Raw genomic sequence first — 15,913 nt, 5'->3', positions numbered from 1 at the left:
TTACAGTTTTTCATATACTTACAGTTACAGTGTTTTTGTAGCTTCGAGAAACTTCTATTTCATACTCGTAAACCTCCAGCACAAAGCCCCTCGCCCAGATTGCCTGCCCAGTGTCTCGTTCCTCATTACGAACTGCCAGTTTAAACCGAGGGAAAACTCCACTTGTCCCTGCTGGCTCTCTGCGCCTACAAATGGTGGTGGCCATCTTAAGAGTACAGGAGCTCTGAAGCTCAAACGGCGTGCCCGTAAATGACAGAAAATGGCCGTAACCGGCAGCCACACACAAGGCTTCGGTGCGTTGCTGGCAGAAGTACAGGCTATCGTTCTCCTGGCAGTACTCCTCAGGATGACAGGGGGTGAGCTGACAGTATACACTGTTGTCAGAGCCGTTGCAGTAACAGCGCTCCTGGCATTCCCAGTCTGTCCAGAAAGTCTGGTTGGTGGCCACCTGGTGACCGTGGTACATGCAGCCACAATCGCTCCGCGCCACGCACAGGCCATCCTGCAGTGCAAAGCCGTCTTCACATTGGCAGCCCTCCTGACACGGCAGAGGGCACGGGTCCTCGGGGCCCTCGTCTAGGTTGGAGCAGGTCAAAGGGCAGGCGGTCGTGCATTCGTCGAAATGACTGTTCTCTGGACAAGGGAGAGCTGATGGGGAGTCAGGATAAAGGTAAAGAAGGAGAAAAAACCAATTTAAAGCAGAGCTTTTAATCAGCTGAAGCAGAGAATCAGGAATTGGGTTCTGTGTTTGCTCAATCTAACATCTGCGTTTTGCACTCCTGGTCACAGTATTTAGATTAATGGGCTCTACGATATAGTCAGCAAATCTGGCCGGACTCTACAGTGTTTCTGCCAACAAGATCATGTCTATATCTAGAAGTTTGATATGTGGAGTACCACAGGGTTCAGTTATAGGACCTATCTTTTTCGTGTTTTAAATTTTTACTCTAGTTTTAAAAATACCTGAAATTTCTTACCATCCTAATGCCGATGATGTTCAGTTATTTTTCATTCAAGTTGACTGAATACCATAGGCTGTCATGATTGCTGAAAAGCTGGTTCAACATCAAACAGTGGTGACGTAACAATTACCTACAGCTGAATTCATAAGAGACTGAAAGGTTCTCAATCTACAATCAATCAGTCCAGCCTTACAAACCTTGGTGTGATTTTTTACTCAAAGGATTTACGAGTGTCAATTTTAACAGGTAACAAATCACTGCTCCTTCCAACTGAGGAACAAAGTCTTGTCTCAAAAACTGAGCTTGAGATGATCTTTCACAGCTTTACCTCTTCACACCAGAACTAGCGAAACAGTTGCCCTTCTCCAGTCAGTCCACGATGCAGTTGCAAGACTTCTGACAGAGAAAACATATCATGCCCATTTCAGTCTCTTTGTACTGGTGGACTCTAAAAAGTTTAGTTCTCACTCGTGTGATCTGAGATCCTGTGGTCAGAGGTTATCTGAGGCTCAGATCTTTCAAAGCTGTGGCCCTCGGGCTGTGGAAGACCTTCCCTCCATCTTTCTGTTATCTTGACTTTGCTAATCTTTTAAAAAGCAGCTAAAGATGTTTTTATTTTGACAAAACCACCTTAAAAATAAACTTTACTTACTTACAGTGCACAATGAGAGTAGGAGTAGCATGGAATTCCTGTTTTAACTGCTATCCCATAAGATTGTTAAATATAGTACAACAGTTAGTCTGACAGTGACCTAAATGATGACTACAACTTTTAATGGGTTTATTGCAAGTTATATGGATCCATTGTGGACAATAAACACTTAGAGCCAGGAGGTGGGCAATAAACAAGTTCATGTTACAACTGAATATATGGGAACTACAATTGTATTCAGGCTAACAAATGTGCAACATTAATGTTGTAACTGATTTAAAGGGCCAGAACAAGATCTTAATATCTGCTGATATTAAAATGGGACAACGTGCGCAGAGAAATGACTTAAAGTTTGGATATAGCCAATTTCTGCCTGAACTGACTCTGACCGGTGAAAAGCAAATATTTTTCTGATCAATGAAGGCACTATAGTAAGTGGTACCAGGTCAAGCTGACAACAACACTCTTCGAAGTAGAAGCTGTTGCTGTGGGAAAAAGACTCAGTGCTAGCTTGTTTTAGCATTAATAATGTGTTTAAAAGAAAGTCTGAGTAAGCACAGCGATATAAGAAGCTATATTTTCCATAACATGTCAGGACATGTTTGCAGTTCATTGAGGCTGCAGGAGAGTGAGAGAGAGTGAAACTATGAGTAGACAACAGGATGGCTGACGTATTACATTAACGTTACTCTATTTTATCCTTTTCAGTGCTGAACTTTTGTCATGGAACATGCTAGATTTGGAAATGGTGGAAGCCTTTCAGAAATCTCAGTGTACAGGTTAAGTTTCATATAAACAAAGCTAACCATGCTAACAGGGCTAATCACTATAAAACCTATACTGAATGCTGTTCGATATCTTGTCATCAGGACTACGTTATGTCAAGAAAATGCGAAACAGGAAAATTATTGTCGTCGATATCGATTACAATTAGCCCACATTTTCCTTTCCTTTCCATCAAAATGTTGACACCATTCTCTTCGAGCTTTAGCATCTTGGTCACTAAGATCTAGATTAGATGTGGGCATAGAAGGGACTGACAGTCCATCCAACTTTCAGACTTTGAATGCATTGCACATGAAATACTCTAGCCTACCAAATATTGAATCCAAACAATTCTTTTCGATCGAGACATTTCACACACTAAAATCTTATTTTAGTGTGCAGCTCTGCTTCTTATATTCTAGCTCTCAAGGAAAAAATTGTAATTGGCTAAAATTTATATCGTTAGGTCAAGACTGAAAATCAGTGACTATATTCTGGTCTGTGAATCTCTAAATGTGACCGTTGGTAGAAAAAGTTCCACCAGAACGTGGCATCTCCACTCACCGCCACAGGAAAGGCTGGGGTCAGGGTTTACGGTTTGGGTAAATGGCTCCTGGCTATCGCTGTGATTGTGGTGTAGTTAACTAGACGTTATTTGCTTAAATTAGCAACTTTTAATTATGTTTATGGCAGCATTTGTTAAAAATTATCCAAAACAAAAAGACAAGAATAAGTTAACATAAGGTTAGTAACCTTTCGATGAGATTTTTAATATGTCTGCAATGAATTTGATCCTCTGCAGTTCAAAATCTAAAATACTTTGATCAAATTTGAAGTGGGTGATTTTACAGATAATATAAAATACAGTCTGAAATGAATAACCTCTTTATTCTATTTGTGAAAACACAAAAAATAATTTTTTTTAAGTATTAGGAACCAGAAAATATGGACTGATCAAACCTGGACTGAACCGTTTTACACTGATCACAGATTATTTAAAAATGGGGATTCTTGTTTCTTTTTTAAATTATTGATAAAATCTGAAGTTATCCTGTGAGCTGAACATATTATTAAACCTTTTATTTACTTTAAACAGAAATTCAGCTCAAGTTTTATTGCATGATGTCGTGTTTAACTGTCTTCCTCATGATGTTACTGTCTCCATCTGGCCACTTTAATTATGTCAACAATCAACATTTTGACACAAATCAATAAAGCTGTGATCAATTAATATTAAAATAAATTAAAACAAGGTTTATTAGTTGATCTTAAGGTGCCTAAAGGAAAACTATAGATTGGACAACTTGGACATTTAAATCTGACAATTTTATACAAAAAAACTCTTTCAACTTTAGTTTTTCAGAATCAATAGTTGGGCTGGCAGACCCAAACTATTGTACCATTTGTTCTGCCAAAGTGGGATTTGTTGAACAGTAATTTGACAGGAAAGAGGGTTTAGAGAGAAGGGGTAGCTAGCAGCAATTGTAACAAGACCAGGAATCGAAACCAGGACAGCTGCATCAAGGACCATAGCTTCTTCACATGGTGTGGCTGCTCTACCAACTGAGCCCCCCAGCACCCCAACAAAAAAGTTATCTTAATATAGTATATTTTACCCATAAGCAGACATTAAATATTTTGCCAGTTTACAGACAGCTTCTTTCAGCATGTCCATATTTGACTTATCTCTTACAGTCACTCACTGGGAAACATTTTTGTCCAGTACTGTCTAGCCATTCTGTTGGTTTTTATCTGGAAACCAAGTTTTGGCCACACAGGATTTGGCTCTAAATGCTCAACTTATTTACCTGTTGAAGAATTAGGTTTGTTAAAATACTGTTTAATTAAAATTAATGATTTAGATGTTTTAGTTGGACAAATATATGTGGCAACATAGTTGTGGGTGGTAGCTTTCATCATGTCAAAATGACGCTGGTTTACACAAAGCAACAGACCATCGACATCATTTCATATTTTCTAACTAGAGGCTGCGAAACAACTATGTTTTGTAGATATGGACAAATGGATGTACAAAACATTTTCAGGTGAGATTTGGCTTTAGTCACTTCTACCTTCACAGTTTGGATCATTTTAAGCCAATTTGCGAGGATCCTCCTGTAACCGTGAGCTCTATTATTGCTTTTTACCTCCAATATGGAGAGAGCGAATATCTTGACAGCAAATTATTTAACGGATATAGTTAGGAAGAATAACGAACAGCATAGAAAAGAAGCAATGAATACCCTGTGACATTTAACACACAAAAAGCTGCATAATGCTTTATGGGAGAGAGAAATCCCCATGAAGAATGATCTCTTTCATGTAAAACAATATCAACTCACGACAGTTGGTCGCACTCCTCCAGGAAGCAAGGCCCACTTGGGCATCCTGACAGGCTGAGGCATAAGCCTGGAGAGAGGAGCAAAGGGCTGAGCGGTTTCCTTCCCTTACGCACATGTTGTACAAGCAGTTCCTGAAGAACGGTGAAGGATTGACAACAGAGTGGCACGCCAGAAAGGAGCTATTTCCTGGGTCATTGATGTTTCCACACATCCAAGGACTCTGGTAAAGACGCAGGTCTGTGCACATACGATACAGGTCGTCGCAGTCCCCATTGCAGGTAAGGTCATCTGCAATCGATTTCCAGCCTTCTGTGAACTGTTCAGTATTTTCTGCAAGGCGACCGTTGGGCAGGCGCAGGTCATCCGTGGCGTTGCTGTTGAAGACGCCACATAAGCCACATGTAACGTTGTAGAAGATGGTGGAGAGAGAGATGTTAAGGAATCCCTGGCGGGTGTAATGGACGCGGAGCAGACCTCTGGACTCCACCACGGTCGCATTTCCTGGTGCCTTGTAGATCATCATTGTCTCCATTGGATGGACAAATGGGAGAACAATTGGTTCACCATTCACCTGGGTGAGAAAAAACACAAATGTTGCAGAAGCTAGACTTTTACCAACAGAAGAAGAAATAATAAAAAAAAACTAAAGAAAATACCAACCTTCACTGTATCAAAATCTGTACCTCCCATCTGTGCCTCAAGGTTAGCTACAGTTACAATCACAGGTCTCTTCCAAGTGGGACCTTTGTTTATGAGCCGCCTGCCAATCTTCACCTCCACCACTGACCCATTAGCCGGTACCGGACCACACAACTTCAGCAGGTAGTAGGAGCTGTCATCCGGAAACAGGAGGAAGGTGCTATCAAAGGTAGATGTCACTGAGTTCTGGGTGACCGAGCACACTCCCTCCCTCTGAGGGTAACAGCCCATCAAGCCCAGCTCGGCCACACACACTTCGCCCTCCTTACAGGACTCATTGAAACAGGAGACTTCCCCCGCAAACCCGCATGTGCAGCGGAGGGTACAGTCGCCTTCCTCCCCGCTGGGGCCAGCCCAGAACGTGTGATTGAGGGGGTAATAGAGGTTGTTGTGCTCACAGCCACAGTCTTCTTGTTGCACACAATGACTGCCACTCAGGACGTAGCCAGGTTCGCACTGGCAGCCCTCAGTGCAAGGATGAGCACAGTACAGGGGAGCAGTGAGGTCCGAGCAGGATGCTGGACAGGCGCTTGTGCACACTTCGTAATGGCTGAACTCCGCACATTGCATTGCTGAAAGCAAATGGAAAAAAAAACACGTAAGAGGAGCCATAACAATAATAATGGGAGTAGACTGATGAAAAACAAATGAATGCTATATCTCACCACAGAAGGTGCGAGTTCTCCAGGGTCGTATTGTGACACCAAGGGCCTGACAGGCTAAAGCATAGGCCTGAATGGCATAGCACAGTGTGGTGATGTTCTCCTTGTTGCTGCACATATCGTACACACAACTATATACAAAGGCTGTAGGGTCCACTACAGCTCTGCAGTCTCGAAAAGGTCCATCAGTTTTGTTTATTAGCCCACAGTAGTCTGAGCGAAAGTACATGGCTTCTGTCACAGTATCACAAATGCTGCAGTTCTGAGCACAACCATCAGTGCATCTCCAGTCTGTGTCTTCTGCTCGCCAGCTGCCTCCCAACTCCACCACGCTCTCTGCAAGAGAGCCATCAGGAAGCACGGGATCATCTGCAGGGTCATCATTATAGTTTCCACAAAGACCGCAGGTGTTGTTGAAGTACGAGCTTGGTAATGAGATGGAGGCGTAGTGCTGGCCATCATAGGTTACCAGGAGTCCAAAGTCTGTTTCTAAAGCTACAGCAACTCCAGACTGGTACACCTTGACTGCACCAAGCTCGAGTTGGACTGGTAATGTCTTCATCAAGCCGTCCACCTAAAGAGGGAAACACCATTTAGTTTTGAGAAGATGGAAATGACTGAAACTCCAAAGATTTATCTAGCAGTGCCTTGGTAAACGTTTAATACCTCTAAAGACAAACATACAGTAGTGTGAAAAAATTATTTACCCTAAAACTGATTTCTCCTGATTTTGCTTTTTGTCACACTTAAATGTTTCAGATCATTAACATTTTAATGTCAGACAAAGAGAACCTGAGTAAATACAAATAGCAGTTTTCGGTTGGGAATTTTATTTATAAGGGAAAGAGACAAAACAGCCAAAGCTATACGAAAAAGTAATCAACCCCATAGTGAAATCATGAATTAACCACATTTATTGAAGGCTGATTTAAGTTCCACACTCAGGCCTGATAACTGCTAGACTTGAAAAATTAAGAAATCTCCTAACAGAACCTGTCTGGGAACATGAAGTACGCTAGAATATCAGTCACTGACATCTATCAGTCTGGAAAGGGCTACAGGAACATTTCCAGGTTCCATTATCCACAACCGGAGAACAGTGAAAAACTTTCCCAGGAGTGGCCAAGCTACCAACATTACTCCGTGATCTCATTAACAACTCATCCAGGAGGTAACAGAAGAACCCAGAACAACATCTAAAGCTCTGCAGACCTTGCTTCCTAGGTTGAGGTCAGAGGTCATGATTCAACAATAAGAAAAGAAGACTGGGCAAAAAACGCCTCCATGGTAGATTTCCAAGGCCAGAGCCACTGCTGACCCAAAAGAACACAAAGACCTGTCTCACATTTACTACATAAACATCTTGATGATCCTCTAGACCTCTGGGAAAATATTCTGTACTGATGGGACAAAAGTGGACCTTTTTGGAAGGTGTGCACCTTATTACATCTGACATAAAACAATCATACCTACAGTCAAACATAGTGGTGGTAGTATGTTGACTGGGGCCTAACTTGCTAATTCAAGTCGTAGATAATCCTGAAGGAGAATGACTGGACTTCAGCTTGTAATCTTAAGCTCACTGTGGTTCAGGACAATGATCCAAAGCACATCAGCAAGTTCACCTCAGAAAACTCAACAATACAATGGTTTTGGAGCGGCCTAATCAAAGTCTTGATTTAATTTCACTTTAGATGCTGAGATATGACCATAAACAGGTTTGAAAACTCACCAATGTGGCTGAACTGAAAAATCCTGCTGAAGCAGGGTGGGCCAAAAAAAACCTCTACAGTGATGTAAAAGACTCACAATTAATTAATTAAATCTTCATCTGACAACTGCTTTTTGTATTTACTCGGGTTGTCTTACTCTGAAACACTTAATTACAAAGAAAAACAGAAGAACTGTTTTATACTGCACTGTATTCTTACCTGGACACTTCCCAAACTGCCTTTAGGTATCATGACTCTATGACCGTAGACCTCCACTGTCACATCTCTTAACCAGGACACTGTGGCAACCCCGCGGTTCTCATTTTTGGCCTCTACGCTGAAGAAGGGCAGTCCTACCATCTCCCAGCAGGGCCGAGCAAGCAGGTAGGAGCAGGTGCCTTGGAAGTGATATAGGAAGCCATCAAAGGTGTGATAGTGTGGGTCGCCAAATACCACGCAGGTGCTGGTGCGCGTGGGCTGGCAATAAAAGGCCCCCTCCTGCTGCTCGCAGTTCTCAAACTGCCCACATGGAGCCTCTAGGCATTGGACCTCGTTATTTATATCAAGACATCGGCACCGCTGGGAGCACTGGTCAGATATCCAGAAGATCTCCCCTCGTCTGTAATACCGTCCTAAAGAAGGTGAAGCACAAAATAAAGAGGTCTTAGGGTGCTTTAAGTGATGTACTGATGTCTGCACTAAAGGAACAGCAAACAGATTTTAGTTTTTTAGACTTGCCATTGTAGCTGCAGCCGTTGGCAGGATCTATCAGCTCGGTGTCAACCCGGAAAAACCAGCGTCCAGGAATGTTTACGTTGGTTGTCTGTTCAATATTTACCACATCATTTGACCGGGATCCCGGCAGGTTGAAGAAGTGACCAATATCTCCGCCATTAAAACCTGCCTAAAATTTTGGAGAGGTGTAAGCCTTGTTGTTGATGTAACTGGTGTATTAGAAGTGATGGTTGTAGAATACCTGAGCAGTTGTTCCCCCGAGTCCCGTCAAGGGATCTCCTCCACTGGCTGTTCCTGTGCTCCATGTAATTTCTCCATAGTTGAACATACTGAAGAATGCCACTCCATCTGAGATGAGTACAGTCTGGAAAGTGTTCACCTATCAATCCAATGAGAAAATGTTTAACAATGAAAAAACTGAAAGCAAATAATGAAACTTACCAAAAAAGAAAAAGACTGTATGTACCATAAATGTTCTGTTTAGATTTCAGATTAAAAACAAGTGGAAATTGCAAGAAAAATAGCATGATGTTGATGAGACGGCATCATCGTCATAAGACACTTTCTTTATCTAAAAAGCTTTGAATATTAAATAAATTGCCCTGTTTTAGGAGACCGTTTACTTCATGGTCTTAACAGCTAAAATGTTTAATTTCGAAGACAATGAACACTCAATTACAATAGTGACTTTTTTCAACATACTGGATATATTCAACAGAAAAGTTATTTGAGGCTGTCTGCAACCCTTTCTTGTAGCTCGACTAGCTCAAATCTAGAAAGTACTCCTGGCTCAATACTTCTGTGTCAAGCTGTATATGTTTCATGGTCAGAGCTACTACTGGCATTATCTTTTTGTATTTTTTTTGTTTTTCTCTTACATAGAAAATGTTACATAGAAAATGACCCAGACCCAAAATCTCTGGTCTGTCCTAGTCTGGCTCACCTATGTAGGCACCAACTACTGTCCTTCAGCAGTAAGCATGTGGGCTCTGCTAAACGAAGAGAGGCGTGATTTACTCTAAGAAACTAACAACAAATGAAAGACAGTAGGGCATATATAGTTTTTAGTGAAGCATGGATATACAGGAGTTGGACAATGAAACTGAAACACCTGGTTGTAGACCACAATAATTTATTAGTATGGTGTAGGGCCTCCTTTTGCGGCCAATACAGCGTCAATTCGTCTTGGGAATGACATATACAACTCCTGCACAGTGGTCAGAGGGATTTTAAGCCATTCTTCTTGCAGGATAGTGGTCAGGTCACTACGTGATACTGGTGGAGGAAAACGTTTCCTGACTCGCTCCTCCAAAACACCCCAAAGTGGCTCAATAATATTTAGATCTGGTGACTGTGCAGGCCATGGGAGATGTTCAACTTCACTTTCATGTTCATCAAACCAATCTTTCACCAGTCTTGCTGTGTGTATTGGTGCATTGTCATCCTGATACACGGCACCGTGCCTTCAGGATACAATGTTTGAACCATTGGATGCACATGGTCCTCAAGAATGGTTCGGTAGTCCTTGGCAGTCACACGCCCATCTAGCACAAGTATTGGGCCAAGGGAATGCCATGATATGGCAGCCCAAACCATCACTGATCCACCCCCATGCTTCCCTCTGGTCATGCAACAGTCTGGGTGGTACGCTTCTTTGGGGCTTCTCCACACCATAACTCTCTTGGATGTGGGGAAAACAGTAAAGGTGGACTCATCAGAAAACAATACATGTTTCACATTGTCCACAGCCCAAGATTTGCGCTCCTTGCACCATTGAAACCGATGTTTGGCATTGGCATGAGTGACCAAAGGTTTGGCTATAGCAGCCCGGCCGTGTATATTGACCCTGTGGAGCTCCCGACGGACAGTTCTGGTGGAAACAGGAGAGTTGAGGTGCACATTTAATTCTGCCGTGATTTGGGCAGCCGTGGTTTTATGTTTTTTGGATACAATCCGGGTTAGCACCCGAACATCCCTTTCAGACAGCTTCCTCTTACGTCCACAGTTAATCCTGTTGGATGTGGTTCATCCTTCTTGGTGGTATGCTGACATTACCCTGGATACCGTGGCTCTAAATACATCACAAAGACTTGCTGTCTTGGTCACAGATGCGCCAGCAAGACGTGCACCAACAATTTGTCCTCTTTTGAAATCTGGTATGTCACCCATAATGTGTGCATTTCAATATTTTGAGCAAAACTGTGCTCTTACCCTGCTAATTGAACCTTCACACTCTGCTCTTACTGGTGCAATGTGCAATCAATGAAGACTGGATACCAGGCTGGTCCAATTTAGCCATGAAACCTCCCACACTAAAATGACAGATGTTTCAGTTTCATTGTCCAACCCCTGTAAGTGTTTACTAGCAGGATGTAAAGTGGTTTGCCCAGAAAACAGAATTTAGACTTGTTCTTAGTTATTTTGACTTAAATTTAAAATATCAGACTATACATTCGCTCAACAACAGTCATGGTTACTTATGTGGCCTTTTGGAAACAAATAATCATCTACCAATGTCACAGAAGATACTTCTAGTCCTTTAGCTGTATTTGTTTCCTGAACGGAGTCTACTTTTATGACTCATTGTTTTCATTTCTTTCCTCTAAACCAACACCTGATTAGGAGAGCATTGACCACTAATTCAAAACCTTGTTTTCCTGTAAATTTCGCCCTGCTCAGAGAAAGGGATTTCTCTCCAGTGTCGCCGCATGCTTGCTCATAATGAGGGACTGCTTCAAAGTCAAAGAGGTCATCGTCAATGATCTAGCTGCCCTAGGTAGATAGCTTTGTACAGAAATTGCCTTTATTGTGGTACAATTATGATTGTATTGGGCTGTAGTATGCTCTGACTGTACTGTATAAATTGGACCAATTTTGACCTCAGATATAAAATGGACCTTTCGAAAAGTGGCTTGAAATAACACTTGATTCGAATTTAATGAACCTGAATGTTACTAGAGGTGATCTTATATTGAAAGTAACAGCAAGTGTGGCAAAGTTGCTGTATTGTTATGAAAATAATTGATTAATTTTCAATCAAACTATCCCAAATAGCTTTGATTACCAGTTAAGATCCAAGAACACAATTTCATTATGGTACATTGCCTTTTTGTAGGTCCTAATGGGATAAATATATGGAAAAATGGTCCAGTTCTCTTCAATATATATTTTATATAACTTTAATACGTTAAAATGACCAAATAGTATTTGAATCTACCGGGGTTGTTTGGCTCCCTCCGTAGAAGGTAACCTGGTGCCATGTTGCCAAAAAGACCCACGTGGCTGTAAAGCTGGGCATGTTTTTGAAGTGCTTTCGGACATCTTGTGTTGCTCTTTCCAGGAGTTCAAGATCAGTTGTCTCTCTGTAGTAGACATCTCCACGGATGCCGTTGTGCACATCTGCCCAAAGTGGAGCAATGAAAGATCTGCTGTCACTCAGAGGGAAAGCCTCAGGTGTGAACTGGCTAACCTGCACGCTGAAGGAGATCACACCGTTGTTGTTGACCTGCAAAGAGAACAGACAATTATTGCAACTCAGCATCTTATACGGTAAAACTTGCTAGTGTAGGTGGATTTCAGATGGAAGGCTTACATAGATGGAACGGTAGGGCACATTGAAGAAAATGAAGGGGATGAGCAAAGGAATTTCAGCTGAACTCCCATCATCCATCTTCGGAGTTTCAAGATCCCTATGACCCAGTCCATATGGATACAAAATATCCTGAGTAATAGCTGGAAACAGGATAAATAAAAATAACCTAAATTAACTTTTCCAATCAAGATAAGAACATTTCTGTAGGAAGCAGCAGGATTTGGGTCATGTTAGTACCTCTTGTCTGTGCAAAAATGCTTAACAGTTGGAGCAGAATGACTGGACAGCAACGTCTGATCATTCTAAAAATGGGAAAGAAAAAACAGAAGGGGATGAGGAGAGAGATTAAATTGAAGTCTTGTTACTTAATCTGTGTTGCCTTTCCCTCAAAGCTAATGGAGATGCAGGGAGATGTGAGTCTTCGGACATCTTCTCATAAACAAGACCATTTAACAAAGCAGAGAGGAGGGGAAACCATCCAAGCAGCACCACGTTACTTCTTTAAGATCAGGCTCCCAGGTCTCCCATGAGTATTTCTGAAAAGGCCCCATTATGCATCTCAGAACAATGTCCAAGGATCACATTTGCCTACGGTCTCATGTGAGCTAACGGCGGTAGACATGGGTCCTCTGTGTACTGTGTCCCCAGCAGCTGCTGAGACTGGCCCTCTCTCCTCCTTCGTCTCGGTGCCTGAAGCTGTGAAGCAGCTCAGGACCTCATTACTACCTCTGTTTGGGACCCATCCATGATTGTTGGCTAAAGGAACAGGAGTGTAAACACAAGGGCACTAATGGCTTTAGGTGAGAAGGTTTCAGCTGCCAAGGACCTTGCAGTGGTCCATTGGGGCTGTTCAGTGTCAGGCTTGGCAAGTTTCCCATTGGTAAAGCTGAATACACAGCCAAGTTGGCAGATTTTGCTGTCACCATATACAAACCTTTAAACTTTATTATTTAATGAACTGTAATCAAACTCCTTAAGGTCCTGGATGTACAGTCAGTGATGGACCAGTACATCACAGCGAACATTAAGTCTTTCTGCCTTAATGGGAAACTGATTTCAAATCTGCTACAACCCCAAACTGATATAACCCCTTTAATGGTTCTAGCAAATGGATGATTCAGGACTAAAATAAAATTTTTAAAGCCTTCCACATTTCTACCAATTCTGAAAAAGGACTTTCTTGTACTTTAAAATCCTATCTTACTAACATCCGTTTTAATACAAAGCCTGAACCTTCCCCTTCTTTCTTGAGTTACTTAGTCAACATGTCTTTCCCACCTATAGATGATGTTATTAGTTGGTTTATACTCATTCTAATCAGTTATCCAGGGATTGTTGAGTATAAACATATCTTAAGGCGAGGAAACAATGAAAATGCTGCTGTTTGGCAAGTTATATCTTCTTGAATGCATGCATAGATACATCTTACTAAAATGTGCTGAGGCAACACAGATCACTGGACTTTGGTCATTCAGAAGCAGGGTCTATTGACAGTAAAACAGTGGTCAGGGGCCAGATGCCACTGTTGTGGTAGTGAAAGTAACAGAAGCATATTTTTTGACATGCACTGTACGTCAATAATGTGTTTGGCCTTTAACATCTTCATTTTGTATAATTACTTGCTAGCTTTTCTTTGAAAGCACATGTTAATGGCTAATCTGAGCAAACCAGAGTAAATTTCTGCCACGTAAAAGAACTTAAATCTCAAAAATGTCAAAGCTGCGTATGTGAACTTCACGAGAAATCCTTAAACACCGTCACTATTACATTAGGTGGGTATTTACTTAAGACTATTATTACTTAAATAGAATCAGAATCAGAATCAGAAAAGCTTTATTGCCAAGTACGTTTTTGGACATACAGGTCCTTCTCAAAAAATTAGCATATTGTGATAAAGTTCATTATTTTCCATAATGTCATGATGAAAATTTAACATTCATATATTTTAGATTCATTGCACACTAACTGAAATATTTCAGGTCTTTTATTGTCTTAATACGGATGATTTTGGCATACAGCTCATGAAAACCCAAAATTCCTATCTCACAAAATTAGCATATCATTAAAAGGGTCTCTAAACGAGCTATGAACCTAATCATCTGAATCAACGAGTTAACTCTAAACACCTGCAAAAGATTCCTGAGGCCTTTATAACTCCCAGCCTGGTTCATCACTCAAAACCCCGATCATGGGTAAGACTGCCGACCTGACTGCAGTCCAGAAGGCCACTATTGACACCCTCAAGCAAGAGGGTAAGACACAGAAAGACATTTCTGAACGAATAGGCTGTTCCCAGAGTGCTGTATCAAGGCACCTCAGTGGGAAGTCTGTGGGAAGGAAAACGTGTGGCAGAAAACGCTGCACAACAAGAAGAGGTGACCGGACCCTGAGAAAGATTGTGGAAAAGGGCCGATTCCAGACCTTGGGGGACCTGCGGAAGCAGTGGACTGAGTCTGGAGTAGAAACATCCAGAGCCACCGTGCACAGGCGTGTGCAGGAAATGGGCTACAGGTGCCGCATTCCCCAGACCTGGGCTACAGAGAAGCAGCACTGGACTGTTGCTCAGTGGTCCAAAGTACTTTTTTCAGATGAAAGCAAATTCTGCATGTCATTCAGAAATCAAGGTGCCAGAGTCTGGAGGAAGACTGGGGAGAAGGAAATGCCAAAATGCCAGAAGTCCAGTGTCAAGTACCCACAGTCAGTGATGGTCTGGGGTGCCGTGTCAGCTGCTGGTGTTGGTCCACTGTGTTTTATCAAGGGCAGGGTCAATGCAGCTAGCTATCAGGAGATTTTGGAGCACTTCATGCTTCCATCTGCTGAAAAGCTTTATGGAGATGAAGATTTCATTTTTCAGCACGGCCTGGCGCCTGCTCACAGTGCCAAAACCACTGGTAAATGGTTTACTGACCATGGTATCACTGTGCTCAATTGGCCTGCCAACTCTCCTGACCTGAACCCCATAGAGAATCTGTGGGATATTGTGAAGAGAACGTTGAGAGACTCAAGACCCAACACTCTGGATGAGCTAAAGGCCGCTATCGAAGCATCCTGGGCCTCCATAAGACCTCAGCAGTGCCACAGGCTGATTGCCTCCATGCCACGCCGCATTGAAGCAGTCATTTCTGCAAAAGGATTCCCGACCAAGTATTGAGTGCATAACTGTACATGATTATTTGAAGGTTGACGTTTTTTGTATTAAAAACACTTTTCTTTTATTGGTCGGATTAAATATGCTAATTTTGTGAGATAGGAATTTTGGGTTTTCATGAGCTGTATGCCAAAATCATCCGTATTAAGACAATAAAGGACCTGAAATATTTCAGTTAGTGTGCAATGAATCTAAAATATATGAATATTAAATTTTCATCATTACATTATAGAAAATAATTAACTTTATCACAATATGCTAATTTTTTGAGAAGGACCTGTACAAGGAATTTGTTTTGGCGTAGTCGGTGCAATACAGTACAAATTAAACAGTATAAATATATCTACAATATAATATAAATATATGTGCACAGTTTTAAGTGAGTGAGAGTAAATATAGAGCAGTATAAGATGCAAGAGCAATACAACAGTGCAGGTGATCATTGTGCAAGTATGGCAGTGCAAGTAAAGCAGGAGTCCATGCTGAGCGTTAATGTAACGCATAGATAGGAGATCTGGTTGGTCCGCAGTCTTTAAAATTGCTATGCAGCTTGTCTGTTGAATGGATTAAAACATTCTGATGTCACACACTATTGGCAGAGGTGTAAACATTAGTAAACAAAACAGGATTTATGTGAAAAAAAA

At 41.7% G+C, this 15,913-nt stretch overlaps 1 protein-coding gene across 1 annotated transcript in view; it reads right to left on the bottom strand.

The window, feature by feature from the left end:
- The window catches only part of tecta (tectorin alpha), a 46,127-nt gene that overhangs the window by 25,869 nt on the left and 4,345 nt on the right, over positions 1 to 15,913 (bottom strand). The window contains exons 2-11 of the mRNA XM_047378616.1: positions 12,359 to 12,423; positions 12,122 to 12,261; positions 11,747 to 12,034; positions 8,771 to 8,908; positions 8,533 to 8,698; positions 8,014 to 8,426; positions 6,086 to 6,656; positions 5,382 to 5,992; positions 4,722 to 5,292; positions 23 to 648 (exon numbers count right to left, since the gene is read on the bottom strand). Of these exons, the coding sequence (XP_047234572.1) occupies positions 23 to 648; positions 4,722 to 5,292; positions 5,382 to 5,992; positions 6,086 to 6,656; positions 8,014 to 8,426; positions 8,533 to 8,698; positions 8,771 to 8,908; positions 11,747 to 12,034; positions 12,122 to 12,261; positions 12,359 to 12,422 (3,588 nt within the window). The 5' untranslated portion in view covers position 12,423. The remainder of the gene's footprint in view (positions 1 to 22; positions 649 to 4,721; positions 5,293 to 5,381; positions 5,993 to 6,085; positions 6,657 to 8,013; positions 8,427 to 8,532; positions 8,699 to 8,770; positions 8,909 to 11,746; positions 12,035 to 12,121; positions 12,262 to 12,358; positions 12,424 to 15,913) is intronic.

This window comes from Girardinichthys multiradiatus, chromosome 11, assembly GCF_021462225.1.
Source record: "Girardinichthys multiradiatus isolate DD_20200921_A chromosome 11, DD_fGirMul_XY1, whole genome shotgun sequence".
NCBI classification, from domain to species: Eukaryota; Metazoa; Chordata; class Actinopteri; order Cyprinodontiformes; family Goodeidae; genus Girardinichthys; species Girardinichthys multiradiatus.
Note: the sequence above shows the minus strand (reverse complement) of the source record. Positions and strands in the feature narration are given on the sequence as shown.